The sequence below is a fragment of the Saccoglossus kowalevskii genome, chromosome 12 (assembly GCF_978046115.1).
Source record: "Saccoglossus kowalevskii chromosome 12, keSacKowa6.1, whole genome shotgun sequence".
Lineage (NCBI taxonomy): Eukaryota > Metazoa > Hemichordata > Enteropneusta > Harrimaniidae > Saccoglossus > Saccoglossus kowalevskii.
In genome coordinates, this window is record NC_140652.1 from 16,482,858 (window position 1) to 16,505,142 (window position 22,285).

The 22,285-nt window shown below is 35.3% G+C and overlaps 2 protein-coding genes across 2 annotated transcripts in view; both read right to left on the bottom strand.

Annotated features, from left to right (window-relative positions):
• Positions 1-1,207: 1,207 nt before the first annotated feature.
• Positions 1,208-3,113, bottom strand: LOC146735576 (histamine N-methyltransferase-like). The gene is made up of 3 exons (XM_085505926.1): positions 2,900-3,113; positions 1,804-2,124; positions 1,208-1,557 (listed from the first exon to the last, which is right to left on the bottom strand). Exons 1-3 carry the CDS (start codon positions 3,084-3,086, stop codon positions 1,208-1,210), a joined length of 858 nt encoding a protein of 285 aa, XP_085362052.1. The 5' UTR covers positions 3,087-3,113.
• Positions 3,114-12,486: 9,373 nt separating this feature from the next.
• The window catches only part of LOC146735577 (uncharacterized), a 33,701-nt gene continuing 23,902 nt past the window's right edge, over positions 12,487-22,285 (bottom strand). Inside the window, exon 2 of the mRNA XM_085506449.1 lies at positions 12,487-17,130. Within this exon, the coding sequence (XP_085362575.1) occupies positions 14,144-17,116 (2,973 nt within the window). The 5' untranslated portion in view covers positions 17,117-17,130 and the 3' untranslated portion in view covers positions 12,487-14,143. The remainder of the gene's footprint in view (positions 17,131-22,285) is intronic.

A 22,285-nucleotide genomic window follows, 5' to 3' on the forward strand; every position in this document is an offset into this window, starting at 1 on the left:
ATCATTGGTTGTATCAGTCGTGTGCTTTTCTGCTTCAAAACATTAAAGATACGACGAAGGTAAACCATGAATGTATATTCCCGGATACTCGATCAGATATGAATTGATTGGCTGGGAATTACTGCGTGTGTTCTTGTGTATCCGTGTCTTGACATTCTCAGTTCACCAAGTGTTGATGACACTAATTAAATTTTGAGATTTTGGATTCCTTGCAATATTTTGTCATTGTGACATTGTGATTATTCCGAACAAAGTAAACCTGCAACCAGCGTAATGCAAGACTGGTGTCTTTTCGATTATATACGTGAGAGAAATGTATATTACAACTGGGCCACTGCTATGCATATAGAAAATGTCTAAACTATATATTTGTTTATTTCAAAATAGCGGACAAATGATGTTACCTCGAATAAACCCATTTTATTAGTTTTCAAATATATTGTCATGTGTACGACCCGCATATACTGGATAAATTAAAGTGAAAAAGTACGGTTCGTTTAAAACTTAAAACATAATCCTCATGTCATGTCACTACAATTAGTAAAACCGTTATTAATTATCGGCTGAAAAATACTACAATATCCATATATTACATTATTCCATTATAGAAAAAATGTGGTTACAATATCAATTGGTATTATCGGTTAATTATTACATTATCGGTTGCAACATGTGCTACATAGGTAACATTCAAAGCTATATTTGTAGATAATTACAACAGAATGTTTTATAATTTTTTTATAAAACGATGACTAGGCAGTTACAATGGAACAGGATAATAAAAAAAGTTATCAATACCAACTTGGCAAAGTAAAGTACAAATTCAAATAACTATAACAATGACTCAAATAACGCCACACAGTGCCTGTGTAATGATAGATACATTGGAGTTGGAAATGGCAGAACATGATATACATGACATTTAACAATCTTTTCAGTTGTTTTAAAGAACAATTTGAAAAATATGTTCACATCCCATGATGCCATTACAGTCGGATAATGTTATCAATCATGATTGTTATGTTTCGTCTACATCTCATTACTGTTATACTACTTGGAATACTATTTAAAATTATCCGAAGAGTGATATATTGGATTGTATATAATCAAAATCAGATATTCTGAAACTATCCGATAGAAAGTTTGACCTGATATAATCTGGTATGATCTAATAAGATCTCTGTTCAGGTGTATCAAATTAACTGTATCATTTCTTCAAAATTATGATATCTTCTTCAACTGTGTCAATCAATAACTCGTCTTCTACTGCATAACAACATTCATCCCTAAAATATTTCAAGCTTTCATCAACTTCATCAGGTGGTCGTGAATTCCGGAAGTTCACAATTTCAGAAATAAAATCCAGCATTCTATTACCATCCCTTGAATTTTCGTCCATACACTTTGTGACAGTAACTTCAATAGTGTTACGTATTATGTCAATGGGAGCATCAGGGAAATGACGTTTTATCAGATTTTTAGCATCGACTCCTGAGATGTGTTTGCTGGACAATCGAAATTTGTTTCTGTAATTAAGATACTTCCACCATCCTCCATCTGTATAATATATTAAAAGGGTTCTGAGGTGAGTTCTGAACCATATATCAGGTTTTCCAATAGACCGAGTAAAATAAAATGCAACTGAGGTTGAAATTGTCTTTCATGGATCATTAACGAAATGATGAACCTCGAAATGAGGTTATGAGGGATTGGTAAACTGAGATGTATATAAGATATCGACATGTTTAGCATAATCTCATATGTTATTGTGCATTTCTTACTCGAATTAGTGTGAATACAAACCTGTCTCAGCTCTTATCAACAATATCCTATCCTTAGAAAGCATATGGTATAAATAACGCAGTGTATTTTCAGCATCACGGAAACAATAAATTGAATTACAGGCATGTATGAAGTCATATTCATCAGATTTACCACCCTCTTCAAGGTATTCTTCGATTCCTTGTATATGGAAAGTAAATTTAACCCCAATCCACTTATCTTGATTGGATTCAATTAACCTCTTAAATTCATCTATTGGACCATTAGCTGGTTCTATCACAGCGTACTGTATTGCGGTATATTTTTTCACCAATGCGTTAATGAAGTGAAGATCAACATCACCTGATAATATGAAACAATTACAAAAATGATTAACTTATTTTTGAGGTAATTATTTTGATATTATATTTTATTCAATTCTAATTTTTGTGATACAATTTTTTTGAATTGTCTGCTATTGTTTTGTTTGAATTATTTTTTTACTGATAGGTAAAGAACTACGCGAAATCTAACGTTAGTTAACTGCCCACTCGGAGTCGCGTTTTCAATGAATGTCCGAGTCCCGTAGAACCGAATCTGTAACGAGACTACAAGCAGATCGTTAAGTACCGCTAGCGTTTGAGCCGTAATTTAATAACGTAATACTGCCCTTTTGACGAGTTTAGGTGTTTATTTGTCATGCAGCTCTGTTACGGGCTATATATTGCCACAGTGTAAGTTACGTAACTACTTTTGTAGAAAAGGATAATGACCAATGCATGGTTCTGATTTGTGTACATATAGAAAACTACATGTTTCTTTTAACCACAAATCTTCAACTTAGCTCATTCAGTACAGTTGTCATGTATGATGCAACTCGTCAAACTGGAAATCGTTGTATCTAGTGCTGTTACTGCTCAAATATTCAGGTGAGCGTATTGTAGAGAGCAGATGAACCACTAAAATGTTTAGAAGTAAAAGAGTATATTTCTAGTAAATGGGTATTGTCGAAAACAGAGAAATCATTAAACGACTCTGTTCGGAAAGAGTAAGAATGTTTTCCTGGTAAAATAATAAAGAAAACAAAGACGAGCCAGAAATAAGTGTTTATGTAAAATGAACACTAGTGACAACATACCATTCCCGGATCCTATAGCAAGAACACGTACTTCATGAAATGATTTCAGTCGAAACTTGTCAACTATTTTTATCCCATTTTCCTTGTAACGACTCTCCCTTGATTTCAAACCGTGGGCCATCATTATTTGAAAACTTTCCTGATATTCATCCATATAATTGTGTAAATCATCTGCTGGTTTGGCCATTGTACGTCGTAAGATAATGGATTATATCAATTCTGCAAAGGATAGTCAGATAGTTTTATAAATTGTCTGATACAAATTCTGTAAAATATAACGATATTTAAGGTTAAGGTTACGATTTCCGAGGCTGCAATATGTGTATTGGAGAAAGAGGGATACAAAACAATCGGTACATTGCGTTTTCTATTTTTGTACACGGAATTATATAATCTCTATATTTTTGCCTTTTATTTGTCTTCAATTATGAAACTACAAACTATGTGGTGTGTCAAACAAATCATGTTTAAACAATAATTTCAGTAAATATAATTTTACGAAAACGAATGAATTTCACGTCGAAAACGAAAAGTTTTTATCGCAATGTTATAAGAGAATCTGTGCCCTTGGTCAAAATTTCATATGTTCCAACAGAACACAGTCAGTAGAAAACATTGTATTTCGGCACAATTCAAAAATAAATATAAAAGACTGGAGTGTATGTTACATGGATTTCATTTTCATAGGTGTTTATATTGCTGACTTCAATGATGCTAGGAGGTATCCAAAAACTTAGGGATCTTTTCAACGCTCGAGGCTAACAAAAACAAGAAAACATTTTCTTATCAGGGATTACTTTCAACTCTGCCCACAGAATAAGTGGTATGTGTATCATAATACAACATTTAGAATAGATCACACCGCTTAAGGAAGTAATTATAGGTTCTTAAACGTCAAAAATCAAGACATTATGAATGTATGAGGGCGCTGCGCTCATGTTCCAGAAGAACACCCGATGTTGTGTTAGGCCAGAACTACCAGTTGGTTTATTGAGAATGGGTGGCATTAATTGTGAAAGATTACGGTTATATAAGATGGTTATGGAATAATATATTTGGAAAATGGGTAATATCGCATTATATTCCAGAAAATGTTTAAACAAACTGGTAATTCTAGGTGACAATTACTTCTTAAACTTGCGGAACCATATCATACTATATAATAAACAAACGATATACCAGATCAAGTTGTATTTCTGAATGCACATATTGTTCACATTCAAATCTTTGAATTAAAAAAATGTTCACGGCTTAATTTTTCATAACCCTAATCACTGTGAGATACGAAATACATTACGCATGTAAAAACGCCATGGGTTGCTGTAATAACTGTTACATAACCATAAACAAATAACAAACATACTGAGGACTCGTTAGGGGATCTCCGGATATTATCACGAACTGCGCAACGACGTTTCATTTCTGTCTGATTGTCCTGATCTATATGAAAGGTACACTAATATGCTCATAAAGAACCCGGCACTGTATCAAACACTAAAGCCTATAACATCCTGAAAAGTACACAGTAAGTCGAATTGTCGCAATACAGTCAGCTCCAAACAATAAAAATCTTACCACTTTCCACAAGCATTCAGTTAAAATATCGATGTTCTGTGCAGACTTGAACATATCACTGTGAACAAATACGATACCACGTGACATATATATGGTCTATTATACTTTCCTACCATGGTCGTTCGGTGTTATATTTCAAGGGGCAACGTCTGATACATCGTACCATACAGTACCTAGCCTAATGTTTCACCTATTTACATACTTAATGTACCAAGACCATGAATAGGTAGAATGCCAAGCTTTTAAAAGCAATCCAGTCAACAAGTCCTGGGACGAGTTGTACGTCACCCGTGAATAAGTACGAAACATAAGACGCATGTACAAACGTCATGCGTTTATGCAATCACTGTTACAGAACCCATAGACAAATAACATAAACACTAAGAAACTCTGTTTTGATGTTTAGGATATTTTTTATATGAAACAAAAATGTACGGCAAAGCTGCTAATTAAACGTCGCAGCCTGAAACACTGCGACGCGTTCTACGCTGTGAGCATTTCTACGCGTTCAAGTTCCACGCTGATGATAGCCGAAAACGCTCTAAGCTGTGTGACTTGTGAATAGAAAGTGTTGAACGTTCGTGAGAATGTAATTTCAATCGTTTTATTTTGGTGAAATCCACTATAATAATTTGTTATTATTAGAAATAAATGTTTATATTAAAATCAGTGCTAGGTATAATGCAAATATTACTATGTGACACCAGCAACAACGTGATACGGCAAATATTAACGACCAGCAGTGAAATCGACTTTTTATACGACGCTAAGAAATAGGTCAGCAGAAACTTTCATGACCTCAAAATGTACAAACGTAAGAAGTATTTATGTTTAAGTTGTCACATTTTTCTACTGCAATTGATGTTATTTTGGAGTTAAACAATGGGTTTTCAATTTGTTCCAGTCTGCAGGCGAAAACGAAGCGCATCACTGAATTTTCAGCTGATGAATATTCTTGCATATATTTGCATATCGCGGTGGTTTGATTTTGACCCCTCTCTTCCTAGAGTAGTGGACGCTTTCATGGGTAAAATTAGGTTGACAGAGTGCACGGACACTTCTAGCATTTGGCCATTCCCCCTAACCAGAGTGGAATTTGCATTCCCATTGTATTCATACAACACAGAAAAAATTAGACACGTGACGAAAACACATGACTTGAACTTCATTCCACACTATGCCCCGAGTAAAACAGACAAGCTTATGGTAGTGTCATGATTTATATTTCAGTCAGTTTGACAGTGGTTGCCATGACATATACTGATAAAGGTTAATGACAAGGCCAGATGGCGAGCTGGTCGAAATCAACCAAAAACATCTTATGACTCTGCAGTTTTTAAGATACAATACAGTAGCTGTAATCCTATACCAATTTTGTTTGCGATTCTAACTAAGGTGGTATCTTTGTGGAATGTTAGTGCAAGACTATTACCCCATAAATATTAGTTAGTGTTGACAATATATAGTAGTGTTTTTTCTAGATAGCTTGACGAGTAATTAATTGATTATGATGTGTAAAACTTTCATGTGATTGGTTGTTTGATTGAAGGCAAGGCCTTGGAGTCCCTTATACTGATTGTAATTGGTTAAGGAGTGACAAGAAATAAAGAGTGATTTAATGCTGTCTCGGGTGAAAACCAGGGACTTGGCAGAGAATCGTTTGGAACATGAATGAAGCTTGTGTGTGTTTTTGTCAGCCTAGCGCGGAAACGACCGAATCCCGGTTACCTAAGTGAAAGGTGTTTAACCATCAAACATACCTATCACAGTAGTATTTGGTAGTCAGCATGACAAACCATTATTCAAGATATCCAAGTAACCTTATTGTAAGCATACCTGTTTCACCGTCGAACCATTAGTCAAGACGCCTAAGAACTGGTCCAAACTACTGTATACTGTGAGTACAAAACTGTCTTAGTGCTTGACTACCGGCATTACGACATTGTTAGATTCACGTTAGATCTTCTACCTCAGTGCTTACTTACTCGAAGCATCATCTGGCGATGTGCATATCGACTCGTAATGCTTCTTCGGGGTTGTGTGTTCGGTATATACAAATTACAATGTAGATACTTACGACATTACACATGTGGTAGAACAAATTACTTGACAATATAATATAATAACGGTAATAAATACCAGCTTAACAGTTAAACAGAACAATCATATTTTCGTCAGTCGGATCAGGCCAAGAATCACGGAGTTCGTTGCAATATGGCCGTGTGGTTGAAACTAAATCAAGGCGTGACGCCAGAAAATCACACTAAAACGGAGAGGTGGTCGCATATGACGGCGTAGCAAACATGGGAAATACAGAAACGTACTAGAATCGAATCATACTAGATAAACACTCACCGGAACCAAAACAATCGTTTTTGGCTCTCCCATTCAACTAATATGGACATTGAAGTAGTTAGTAAATTGAACACCTACCAACGACCAACGTCATGGCATGGTACACAAGCGTGCCATCTAGAAAAAACAAAATTACCTTGAAAAAGCAGTGGGTTCGATTTCCTCCCAGAGCTGAAATAATGGAGAACATATGTCAAACCATAAAAATAAATATCAACAAAAAGAATAATAAACTTCACGAATCTCCACCATGCAAGAATGAACAAGCAATAAAATACCTTACGAATTAAGCTGAACAACGCGAAGTTTGTTCAACAGTTACCAGATCATGACAACAGACAAATGGAAGACCCAAGTCAAGGTAAGTTTTGCTAGATATTTAAGTGTCACGACGGCGGTCCCTATATGACGAAAACAATTCAACAAATAAATATCTTCTGTGGCGTAGAGTTATTTATACTCCGACTCTGTGGAATTGCTGATTTATGGTTCGAATTCGGTAGTTAACATTTTGTTTCACAATTAAATCAAATATCCAATGATACCAGTATATTTATTTCATTATTTTAACAACTTGTAATGATGGAAATTAAATGAGATTTGTTACACCAAAAATAAATATAAAAAGTTTGTCGACTTATTTCTTCTCTCAATTTAACAACTTGTAAGATTTAACAGCAGGTATTTACTCACATATACATGGCCAATATTTGTCGACACATTTATTCTCTCAAATTAATTAACAACATATTATGATAGAAATGATTCAAACGTGAGTTGCTTACACCAAAATAAGTCTCATATATTTGTCCAGCTACTTGTTTAAACATTTGACACGATTCCAACTTACTAGCAGGCAGTCCATGTAAGTGAGTATTAATTATTGAGCTACAAAAAAACGTGTCTTGGCATTAGGGATGGGGTCAGGTGGCGTCAGGTATGGTCAACGCAAATGTAAAACACCAAATTGCTTGAGACCCAAAAGAATATATGGCATGCATATAATTTACACAAGAATAAAACATCTAATTGACAGTATTGTTGGCAAGTTCGATATATTAAAATATGTAGTACATATACACGCTATATAATCTTATCAAATGCAATACCGAGTAGTAAGTTCATCGTGGTAATATGGGTCACTTAGCTTCTTAATTGTGTGGAGGACCTGTGTTCCAATCACATCTATGCCCGTCTTTTCTCATAAAGGTCTGATTCCCATAGCTTGCCTGGATCTCAGGTCACATTGTACCCACCCTACAAACTATGTTCATTATATTATTTTGCTTCTATGTCTTATGAAAAACAATATTTGTTTGGTGTGCTCAAAAAAATCATTGCGGCCACCTTCAAATTCAATATGGTTACTGAATGGTAAATGTAAATATATCTGGTTAAACACATAAGCTAGAATGTTAGTTTAAATGGCTGTACGCATGTTTTTTTTGACTAAAAAATCCACATATTTGCATTCCAAGTTGATATCAATAGCTGATAGCAATATATCCATGCTAACCGAGTCCACACTCACATTTTAGTAAATTGTTCGTCTCGTGGACCTGACGACTTTAGTAATAATAGAAGTACCAATTTCTTCAACAATAACTAGTCAAGAAAAATATACTGACAAAATCAATGGAATCGGAACATCATAAACCCCCATAAGCAAGTCAGACCAGGTGCACGTGAAGGGTAAGCATAATGATAATCGGAAATCTGAGAAACAAGGGAAACAAGGGTCTTACACGTACACGTACAAACTGTCGAACGAACCTTGACCTTTCACTAGTGTATATAAGGACATGAAATATTTGCCGAAAATAACAATATTTTATTCAATAAATCATTCGTTTTGCTAATTACAGATAATTGAAAATCTTTAATCAGCGAAACAAATGTCCTACATTATGTGTTATTATGTAAACTGTTGGCTTTAGTAGACCAGTGTATACAATGGCATGGAACAATTGTCAAAAATAAAGGTGATGACACCGAAAGGAAGGTCCGCGAAGGAGGACAGCCCCATCCCTCGACCTTTGTTGAACCAGAGCGCCCGCCATACTGATGGTCATAAGCAAATTAATTTGTCTTTTGGTACTCCTCAGAGCGTTGCACGTTGCGTAGCTTGTCGCAATATTACTGTTAATTTAAAAATCATCCCTTTTATTTTTTGACAACTGTTTCATGCCGTTGTATACACTACTGAAAGGTGAATGTACTGGTCATGTTTCGTCCAACAGTTGTAAATAATATACGTGGAAGACCCTTGTTTCGCTGATTTACAGATTTCTGATTATCCGTAATTAGCGAAACGAAACTTTTACTTTTTAAAGTCCGGATATTTTCGGCAAATGTTTTATCTAGTTACGACACGACTTAAAGCTGAATTTACTGGTAACGTCATTTCTACCGACAGTTGTAAATATTGAACGTGTAAGACCCTTGTTTTTTGATTATCTGTAATCAGCGAAATGAACCATTTACTGATAAATATTGTTATTTTCTGCAAATGTTTTATCTAGTTACGACACGACTGAAAGGTGAATTTACTGGTCAAATTTCTACCGGCAGCTGTAAATATTGAACGTGTAAGACCCTTGTTTTTTGATTATCTGTAATCAGTGAAATGGACCATTTACTGATAAATATTGTTATTTTCTACAAAAGTTTTATGTCATACTAGTATACACTACTGAACAATGAATATACAGGTCAAGTTTCGACCGACAGTTGTAAATATTGTACGTGTAAGACTCTTGTTTTGCTGATTATGTATTTTTAATTATCTGTAATTAGCGAAACGAACCATTTATCTATTAAATATTGTTATTTTCGAAAAATATTTTGTAAATATTGTACGTATAAAACCCATTTCCACTGATTACAGTTTGATTTTCATTATGTGTGTTATCCCCGTTTCGTTTCGTTTCGTTTCTTCGATTACAGTAAGCCAAAATGTGCAAATGACTCGTTAAATCTCGAAGGGCTTTTTAAAATTGTTTGTCCACTTTTTGGTGTGCATTGCTAATTACGGTGACAACGCTGCTTTCTGCTGATCACAGTCCTTTGAGGGACTGTGTGCTGAATGAGTTCGATTTTCTCGTTCAGGATTCTTTATTGACTATTTCTGGATAGGTGCCAGTCACCCAATGTACATATGCTGGACATCTCTTTGGAACCTGTCTCATTATCAACCTTAGCACAGTTCCTGCCAAGTCACCAAATGTGGGGTTGCTATTTACTTGCTATTTGCTGCTGAATAAGTGCCATGGTACAAACAAATGGATCATCAGTTAAATACATAAAACGTGGTTTGCACTAAATATTGGTGAATATCTTACAGTTTGATAAGAAACAATATTTTATCATCATGGAATGTTAGTTCGTGAACTTTTTCGTTCACAAAAACATATATTTAGCCACTTTCACAAATAAATATTCTATCACAAATGGAACCAGCTATATTAGGTTGTACAGGCTTGGTCGCCATCTTGGACGCCATCTTGGACGCCATCTTGGATTTGAAGGTCACCGCAATAACTGTTTTCGAGCACACTAACAAATTATGGTATCTCATACCATAGAGGTGCAAATAAACATAGCGAACTTAGTTTGTAGGCCGAGTACGATGGGAGTGCATATTATGCGTGATTAGACCTACACTCAACTGTAATCCGGAAACGGCGCTATCCCACTGAACAACATTCACTGCAGTTACTACAAACATGTGTGACGTGACAAATTAAATCGCACTTAAAAAATATATAAAGATAAATATGACCAAATTATTACCATGATACTTTACAGTTAAGCGTTCATTATAACTGCATGTAGATATCACTAAATGTTTCCTTACGCGTTACATGGGATATCCATACCACGTGTCAAAAATAACGTTCACCACATAATCCGGTGATTAAAATAGTGTACGAAAATAGGTAGTAAATACCAGACACATATCTAAAAGATGCATACGAAAATGTGAGTTAGGTCAGCACTGTGGTCGTGTGATTTAGGAGAAAGCATTTCTCGTTCATTCAAGAGAGGTTTAATTGCGCTACTCGTCGGCAAGTTTGACCACATCGGGCAGCGCGATTGTTAACGCCCTCTATGTCAACATAATTGCGTAGTGCATCTCCTGGTGGCGCTATGACCATCTGAAATTGTTTGGTACACAGAATGTGCATCAAGCTCCGAAAGTATCAAAAATATGGACACACAAAAAAAAACGTAGTGTTAAATGTGCAGAGTCCGAAAATAATGATATAAATAGCATTGTCATGGAGATGATGAACGAAACATGAAGTCACGAAAATTCAATCTATGGTTATTTTTAAATCATATATTATGTATAGTTTTCAGTTTTGAATAGGGGATAATCGTTCCCATTTCTGTGTACTAATATGTAATTCTATGTGTCTGTAATATTATTGGTTAGATCACAATCGCTTGAAACGTGCATGTGACCCTCTGCTGAATAGACGGTCTTATGACTGTAGCCATATTTACATCCTAGTCTGATTGAAATGATTTCACTAACTAGCGCATTATTGATCTGTAAATGCTCGTTGTATATTTCGATAATTAGAATAGCAAATAATTGGCATTTGCGATTAAAATAGCACTGAAAATCACTTCCGTCATTCGTATTTGTTAATTGTAATTGAACAAGATTTGGCTGAGCCATAACGATGCTGGGAAAATAAGAGTATTTAAAGGTGTGTTTTGGAGCAAAGGATTGGCGAACAGGCAGAAAAGCAAAGTCAAAGACTTTGACTTTGTTTTAATGAAAACTTGAAATATACATGAGGGTACGTATTATTATTTATTTATTTTGGAAACTCAATTTCTAACTGAAGGAATTAAACTAAATTAAATAAATGTTTGTTTCACCTCGATCAATACAGTTATACCCACGATGCACTATTCTCATAAGCATGGGTGACCATCCCGATTTGCCGTCGATTTCCGGGCTCGGGTGCGTTTCATACAAGAAGATCGATATGAACTACATCCTGATGGCAATAGGAAGTTGGAAGGAAGCTAATACAGTTGATTTATAACATACGAAGTAAATAGGAATCACTTTTCAGTCCTCTTTGAGGCACAAATGTATTTAAATGAGTTGGTAAACAAGAGACGATGGCAACTCCACGTTGTGGCAGATTTAATACACACTCCTACAGTTCGACTAAAGTTTACAAACACCACGGTCAGTCACGCAAAGTCCCCCAAATTCAAAATGGATTTTTAAACGAACCGTTGTGCATACTTAGATGACGACTCTTGAAAATGGCAATTTAAACTTTGCTTGCAGATTTTCCAGGGGAAGATGTACATAATAATACAGTTCGATGACACGGCCAGTCACATAAAATCCATCAAAAGGGAACTTCAAGTCGTATAATGCCAAAACAGTACCATGATTTCACAACTTTTGAAATACGTTCGATTTTATCGATGTCCACTATACAACAGTTTAATGTTTTCCCGTTCGCAAGAACGCAAAGCCTAAACTATCAGAAATTCGTAACACATAAGTCGAGTGATGGTATAACAAAATAACTCATCATTGTAAATTCAATCCATTGAAAAAGTATGAAAAACATTTTTATAAACAATTTTTATATATAAATACACTTTGAAAAGAAACAAGATTCATGAATATAAATCTATTTGAATAATTCTTACTACAAATTACACAATACTTATTTTCTAATTGAGTTTCTTCACAGCACAAACTATTGAAATCATGCACACGTGTGAGTACTTCGGTGACACATTTTATAGCTACGCCCAAAATAGTCCATCATTTATTGCGCAACTGTTACCACTTTACATCATTCTGTTAACATCCACACATTTTCTTAAAATCTCCAAGCACGTTTTGACCTTTCATAAGTAAAATACACTACAATTACTCCAAAAAACAATTTTTTGGTACATTCCTACATTCTTGCATAATAATGAGGGATTCAGACGCATTCCAAGCTGAACAATTTTCTTGGACTAATAACAAAGCTGGTCAATCCTTTCCCAGCAATAATAATTTGTTACATGCAATGAATCGACATAATTAGGCAGAATTATTCACGATGGCGACTTTGGGGATTGATTGTATCACGTTAACTAACTAACTAGAACCAAAACAACAATAAACGATGCAATAGATGATTTATTGTTGACACATCTTTGACAATCATTATGTTTTGTTCAACCACTGATGCATTTCTTGAAAAGCACTAAAAAATTGCAATATTTCACATTTATTCTTCTCAATGACAAAGTCAAATTACAAATTACAAAGTAAAATTACAACTTTAATACAAAATAATATACCCATCCGCTCTATATTTATGAGTTGGCGTACTTTGTTAAGAATTCAAATTGGTAATAGTAATGAATGGTCCAAAGATGTAGAATAATAATGCTGCTATAACGCATCGGCAATGTCCGTAAAAACTGTTACAAGAATTGACCATCAGATGGTTGTTTCTATACAAAATCCTATCATATCAACTGTAATTGACGTTCAATACCTATTGTTAACGGCATAATAACAATTCAGTGATTGAATATTATTATGGGACAAATCCAATAGTGTTAATTTAGGAAAATTGTGAAACATTTAACTTGGTAATATTGTTATGTCATTGTAGTCATGGTACAAGTTACGGTTGAAATACAGTACAGCCACCTGCATGTGTGACACCTTTAAGTGTGCATGGACGTCTGGGATGGAGGAAGAGGTGAATGTCAGCAAATAAAATAACTATAAACTCTGAAGTAGACAAAAAGCGTCTTATACAATTTCACACAGCAAGAACCTGCCATTAAAAAGACTACAACTGTTTCTGAGTCATGTACTCAACATCAACAAATAAGAATTTGTCACAGTAGCCAGTGATACAAAATCAATATGTATTCTGGTATACTTTGATGAATATTGATTGGATATCTATGACATAAAATAAACACTCAAGATACATCAACTTTAGTCGTGATATATGTAAGATTGCTATATTCGAAGAGTAAGTAATCCAGTCATGGAATAAAACAGGTATTTGAATGTCAATACAGTGACTGATCGAACAAATGCCTATCTACACTACATACACCACCACAATTTTCTTGAAATAAAAATTAAAAAAAAACATTGACAATTGCAACACTGCGCTCTTCTATTGATCAATGATGTTGATGTCTATAAAATATACGTTGTTGTTCAAATTTAAATTTTAAAAGATTAAACAGCAATGAGTTAAATGAATAGTAGACTATACAATATACATTATGTAATTACTCTGGACAATATCATGCATCAAGTGAATCATAAATGTTCTCCATATGTTCACCATCCTTTTTGTTGATCACGTGTGTCACCAACGTGTTAGGATTAACATATTCACCTGTCATATTATTTGTTGTAGTTAATTGTTGATAGGTGTTGCATTCTCTATTGTTCAAATCAGTGTATTGCAGATGCGATTCATCTTCCGTCCTAGTTACTGTAGAAAGATCGATGTTTTCTTCCGGGGTTTTCAGTGGTTTGCTACGTTTGCAACAATATTTGCGCAGAATACAAAGTATCAAAACAATAGTTAAAATTCCAACCACCAAGCCAATAATAAATGATACAATGTAACCCGTGCTGAGTACGTTGTTTGATCTCAAAATGTTCGTGGACTCAGGCATGTATATTTCGGTGGAAGTTTTTTCATTGTATTCCATGCGTATACTGGTCATTTCAGTGGAAATTGAAAACGTAGTAGCAGAGGGTATCATTGTCCGTGGCGGACTACGTATTTCAAGAAATCGTACTGCCGTGGCAACACCTTTCCAATTTTCTGCAATACACACAAACATCCCAGCTTGCTCATTCTGTGTAGAGGAGATAAAAAGACTGCCATCTGGTTCAAGACGATATCGAGAGTTACTCTCCGAGTCAGAGTCAATACGAATACCTTTAGGAGTGATCCACTGAATATGAGGAGGTGGAGCAACATTGATATTAACTCTCAGTGTCACGGAATCATTTACTCCAACATACACCGATTCAAATGTATTAGTGAAATTTGGTTTGAAACACTGAAGATCAGACACTGTTAAATCTGTGATGCTCGTTCCTGTATACTTGATTGGATACTGACAGTTTCCATATATGTGAATGTTTATACTCTTTGACCATTTCATGAATTCTTCCATGTGACAATCACATGACCAGGGGTTGCCTGAAAGTCCTAATATTTCTAACTGTGTTAGATTTTGAAAACTTGGTAAATGGTGTAGTTCATTGTTATCAATATACAGAAAACGAAGATTTGATGAACTCATAATACTGTCAGGTAAATGTGAGAATTTGTTGTTTCTGATGGACATATACCATAGACCTGATGGTAGCTCTGATAGATGTGTAAGGTTGTTGAAATCAATATCCATTAACTGTAAATTGGGGAAATCTTTAATTTGTCGAGAAATGTGCATAATGTCGTTGTTAGTCACGTCTAATTTATGGAGTCTTGGCAATCCGAAAATACTGAGTCCTATTTCCGCGTTGTCTTGTGTAACCGATATATCTGTGAATCTATTTTCTGATAAGTACAAGAATGATAACTTTGGAAGATTGTGAATTGCCAGAAAATGCAGTTTGTTTGAATGTAGATATAAAAAATGTAATTCAGTCAATGACTGAAATATGTCATACGGCAAAGCTGTCAATTCATTACTATTAAGGTAGAGTTTGCGTAGATGTGTCAATGCAGTTAAATGAATGGTAGATAATGACGTTAGTTTATTGTAACCGATGTTTAGAAGTGTTAGTCTTGTCAATGAATGAAATAACGTTAATGGTATGGAGTTTATATTATTGTTGTCAAGGTGTAACTCAAGTAGCTCATTTAATCTATTGAATAGGAATAAATTCAATGATTGAAGTTTATTATGTGACAGATCCAGCAGTGTTAATTTAGGGAAATTGTGAAACATTTCACTTGGTAGTAATGTTATGTTATTAGAGTCGAGGTGTAACTCAAGTAGCTCATTTAATCCATTAAATAATGGTGAATTCAGTGATTGAAGTTTATTATGTGACAAATCCAACACTGTTAATTTAGGAAAATTGTGAAATATTTCACTTGGTAAGAATGTTATGTCATTGTAGTCAAGGTGCAACTCAAGTAGTTCATTTAATCTATTGAATAGTGATGAATTCAGTGATTGTAGTTTATTATGTGTCAAATCCAACACTGTTAATTTAGGACAATTGTGAAATATTTCACTTGGTAAGATTGTTATGTCATTGTTGTCCATGTGCAACTCAAGTAGCTTATTTAATCCATTGAATAATGATGAATTCAGTGATTTCAGATGGTTTCTTGAGAGATCCAGTATTGCTAATTCTGACAAATTGTGAAATATTTCACTTGGTAAGAATGTTATGTCATTGTTGTCAAGGTGCAACTCAAGTAGCTTATTTAATCTATTGAATACTGATGAATTCAGTGATTGAAAATTGTTTCCCGACAGATCCAGTTTCGTTAATTCTGACAAATTGTGAAATATTTCACTTGGTAAGAATGTTATGTCATTGTTGTCAAGGTGCAACTCAAGCAGATTACTTAATCCATTGAATAGTGATGAATTCAGTGATTGAAAATTGTTTCCCGACAGATCCAGTTTCGTTAATTCTGACAAACTGTGAAATATTTCACTTGGTAAAAATGTTATATCATTGGAGTCGAGGTGTAACTCAAGTAGCTTATTTAATCCATTGAATAATGATGAATTCAGTGATTGAAGATTGTTTCTTGACAGATCTAGTTCTGTTAATTGTGATAAATGCTGGAATATTTCACTCGATAAGGATGACAACGTGTTAAAGGATATATCCAACTCTGTAAGGTTTAGTAACCAATGAAAAACTGTTTCCGGTAACGATGTTAATGCATTTCGATACAAACTGAGTTGTATTAAGTTTGTTAAGCCAACAAATGCATTTGGAGAAATGTCAGTTATCACATTTCTTTCGATGTTCAAGTAATTCAGTTCAGTTAATCCAAAAAAAGCATTTCCAGGAATTGTTGTAATGCCGACAGATCTTATTTCGATGTGCGTAGTATAAGATGGAATATTGGAGGGTATTTCAGACAAAAGACTCCTGCAAGAGACACGATATCCATCACCACCATATGGATAACACCTGCATGCAGATGGGCATCCTCTCAGAGTACCAGAGTTCATCAACAATATAGGTAATATATACATAAGTATGGTGATTTGCCAACTCATCTTGATATGATAACCTGCAAAACAAATTGATATAATTAATTTCATTTTAAGTAACATCAATTTACAGCAATCAGTCTCAACTAGGCTGGTGGCCCCGACGTGTTTCTGGTTAATATTCATTGATTTACAAGAAGTACAATTTGCACAATAAATAAATGAATAGGTTCCTACCTACTATAAACGTTGTGCATCATAAGCAGAGGAATGATTGAAAAGCACCAGACTAGTTAAGAAACACGTTTATTAGAGAGAGAGCTACATCTATGATGATTATTGTGTTGTTATATCTATCATTTGAAACAGTAAAACTGCTTTGTTTGTCTTCAGTGCAGCGATGTTAATATTTAAGCAATAACCAAAGCAGAACTAATGGCCCAGCAACATTAGTTATTATATTTCGGCCAATATGTCTTCATATTCATGTGTCAATGCTCGACTGAATGTAATCGAACATAATATATTAATAAATGTTTCTGGCAATGCAAATTAAATCTGATATATTTGATATATACATTACTTGCGAAAATTTAAATCTTAGAATATAGAAATCAACGTGTTGCTAGCTTTTTGCTCTGTTGAGTAATTTACTGACATCAAAAGAAAGCGTTTAGTGCTGTATCTGATGGAAATTATGGAATTGTTGCAATGAAATCGAATCGGGCAAGTCGATATGTTATCAATTTCGATAGTTTTGTCGTTTTACCAAGTCCAAGATTGGTCGGTTATGTACGTACTTATCCAGAGTGACTTCAGACCCATTTTAACACGTAGCCAGGGTAATGAAATTAAACGGTACCCACCGAAAAATACACAGGGTCAGAACCCTGACCAACACATTGAATTAAAGTCCAAGATTGGTCGGTTATGTACGTACTTATCCAGAGTGACTTCAGACCCATTTTAACACGTAGCCAGGGTAATGAACCAATGCATTGCCTGATATTAAATGTTAACTAACGTTTTAGTACATAAGTATAAGCATTCAGTAATTTTAATGAAAAAAAAGTACATTTATCTTAGTAATAGTGACACCTGTTGTTTAGTGTGATGAACCCCCAAGGTTGGGTACAGGAGCATAGAAGTTTTTAATTAAAATTGTTTTCCATAAGAAAAATGAAACCATCATACATGGCCTTATAAACAGCCTTTTACTTCATAGTGGGGTGGGTGGAGTAAAGCTGTGATTATTTTTATTACTTTCTGACCATCTAGTTTGCCATTTACCATGTCCATATAAACTAAAGCTCCAGCCAATATCAGATTTGACTACTTGTTTCAAGCTATGGCACTTGGAAATGAGTGTTGTGACATGTGGCAAATGTCCAACTGTCTTGGTTAATAAGATTGGCTATATTTCAACTAGAAACAGGTAAACCAGTATACCTGTATGTACGAAGCCAGTGAATGTTATTCAAGCCAAAGAAACTGCACCTATTTATATAAATACACATGGACAGAGAATATTTTCTTGGAGCACTAAATGTGACAATTGCCCTACTGTCTGTGATAAATATACCACACCAGCTACATAGTGCCCGACGAGGAGTTGGGTAGGTAGTGAAGAAAAACATTGACTGAAGCCTGGCAGAGGACTGAATTGTTGTCAACAGCAACAAACATACTGGGAAAGTCAAAGACAGTGAAAAAACAAAAAACAAAAAAACACACAGGCATATAAATACTAACTTTCTAGGATCTTTATTGACTCCAAGTAATCCAGAGTAGAACGAGATGAATCAACGCTATACTCCGCCATCTTTATTTTAATATTAGATGCAACCATTATTCTGTAGGGGACAACGGGTCATAACTTGAGGGGAGTTAACACCCATGATTTTTAAAATGCCTTGATCAATAAGAGTCTAAGTTACAGGGAACATTATTTTCATTTTTCAGTGGACCAATAAATGCATTTGACAGGAAAATAGAAAAACTCTACCACAACAGCAATTAGAACAGCTTGCTGCATTATAAGTATCACTTCCCTGTCAAATTAGTGGTTCATGCTTATTTGAATCTGAACATAACAGGCCAATTCTATCACACCTTGCTAGGCTTGAACTTCCATCCAATCAGAGCATTCCAAATGAACATGATTCTCCACAAAACTAGAGGGCGCTCTGACCAAAAAATTGCCATGATCTAAATAAAAAGAACTGAATGTCCACAGTTATGTCTGTAGGTGTACCTTACCTGCATGCAAAATAAAGTCCAAGATTGGTCGGTTATGTACGTACTTATCCAGAGTGAATTCATACCCATTTTATCACGTAGCCAGGGTGGTGAAATTAAACGGTACCCACCGAAAAATACACAGGGTCAGAACCCTGACCAACACATTGAAATAAAGTCCAAGATTGGTCGGTTATGTACGTACTTATCCAAAATGAATTCATAACCATTTTAACACGTAGCCAGGGTAGTGAAATTAAACGGTACCCACCGAAAAATACACAGGGTCAGAACCCTGACCAACACATTGAAATAAAGTCCAAGATTGGTCGGTTATGTACGTACTTATCCAAAATGAATTCATACCCATTTTAACACGTAGCCAGGGTGGTGAAATTAAACGGTACCCACCGAAAAATACACAGGGTCAGAACCCTGACCAACACATTGAATTAAACTCCAAGATTGGTCGGTTATGTACGTACATATCCAGAGTGACTTCAGACCCATTTTAACACGTAGCCAGGGTAATGAAATTAAACGGTACCCACCGAAAAATACACAGGGTCAGAACCCTGACCAACACATTGAATTAAACTCCAAGATTGGTCGGTTATGTACGTACATATCCAGAGTGACTTCAGACCCATTTTAACACGTAGCCAGGGTAATGAAATTAAACGGTACCCACCGAAAAATACACAGGGTCAGAACCCTGACCAACACATTGAATTAAAGTCCAAGATTGGTCGGTTATGTACGTACTTATCCAGAGTGACTTCAGACCCATTTTAACACGTAGCCAGGGTAATGAAATTAAACGGTACCCACCGAAAAATACACAGGGTCAGAACCATGACCAACACATTGAAATAAAGTCCAAGATTGGTCGGTTATGTACGTACTTATCCAGAGTGACTTCAGACCCATTTTAACACGTAGCCAGGGTAATGAAATTAAACGGTAATCACCGAAAAATACACAGGGTCAGAACCCTGACCAACACATTGAATTAAAGTCCAAGATTGGTCGGTTATGTACGTACTTATCCAGAGTGACTTCAGACCCATTTTAACACGTAGCCAGGTTAATGAAATTAAACGGTACCCACCGAAAAATACACAGGGTCAGAACCCTGACCAACACATTGAATTAAAGTCCAAGATTGGTCGGTTATGTACGTACTTATCCAGAGTGACTTCAGACCCATTTTAACACGTAGCCAGGGTAATGAACCAATGCATTGCCTGATATTAAATGTTAACTAACGTTTTAGTACATAAGTATAAGCATTCAGTAATTTTAATGAAAAAAAAGTACATTTATCTTAGTAATAGTGACACCTGTTGTTTAGTGTGATGAACCCCCACGGTTGGGTACAGGAGCATAGAAGTTTTTAATTAAAATTGTTTTCCATAAGAAAAATGAAACCATCATACATGGCCTTATAAACAGCCTTTTACTTCATAGTGGGGTGGGTGGAGTAAAGCTGTGGTTATTTTTATTACTTTCTGACCATCTAGTTTGCCATTTACCATGTCCATATAAACTAAAGCTCCAGCCAATATCAGATTTGACTACTTGTTTCAAGCTATGGCACTTGGAAATGAGTGTTGTGACATGTGGCAAATGTCCAACTGTCTTGGTTAATAAGATTGGCTATATTTCAACTAGAAACAGGTAAACCAGTATACCTGTATGTACGAAGCCAGTGAATGTTATTCAAGCCAAAGAAACTGCACCTATTTATATAAATACACATGGACAGAGAATATTTTCTTGGAGCACTAAATGTGACAATTGCCCTACTGTCTGTGATAAATATACCACACCAGCTACATAGTGCCCGACGAGGAGTTGGGTAGGTAGTGAAGAAAAACATTGACTGAAGCCTGGCAGAGGACTGAATTGTTGTCAACAGCAACAAACATACTGGGAAAGTCAAAGACAGTGAAAAAACAAACAAACAAAAAACACACAGGCATATAAATACTAACTTTCTAGGATCTTTATTGACTCCAAGTAATCCAGAGTAGAACGAGATGAATCAACGCTATACTCCGCCATCTTTATTTTAATATTAGATGCAATCATTATTCTGTAGGGGACAACGGGTCATAACTTGAGGGGAGTTAACACCCATGATTTTTAAAATGCCTTGATCAATAAGAGTCTAAGTTACAGGGAACATTATTTTCATTTTTCAGTGGACCAATAAATGCATTTGACAGGAAAATAGAAAAACTCTACCACAACAGCAATTAGAACAGCTTGCTGCATTATAAGTATCACTTCCCTGTCAAATTAGTGGTTCATGCTTATTTGAATCTGAACATAACAGGCCAATTCTATCACACCTTGCTAGGCTTGAACTTCCATCCAATCAGAGCATTCCAAATGAACATGATTCTCCACAAAACTAGAGGGCGCTCTGACCAAAAAATTGCCATGATCTAAATAAAAAGAACTGAATGTCCACAGTTATGTCTGTATGTGTACCTTACCTGCATGCAAAATAAAGTCCAAGATTGGTCGGTTATGTACGTACATATCCAGAGTGACTTCAGACCCATTTTAACACGTAGCCAGGGTAATGAAATTAAACGGTACCCACCGAAAAATACACAGGGTCAGAACCCTGACCAACACATTGAATTAAAGTCCAAGATTGGTCGGTTATGTACGTACTTATCCAGAGTGACTTCAGACCCATTTTAACACGTAGCCAGGGTAATGAAATTAAACGGTACCCACCGAAAAATACACAGGGTCAGAACCCTGACCAACACATTGAATTAAAGTCCAAGATTGGTCGGTTATGTACGTACTTATCCAGAGTGACTTCAGACCCATTTTAACACGTAGCCAGGGTAATGAAATTAAACGGTACCCACCGAAAAATACACAGGGTCAGAACCCTGACCAACACATTGAAATAAAGTCCAAGATTGGTCGGTTATGTACGTACTTATCCAGAGTGACTTCAGACCCATTTTA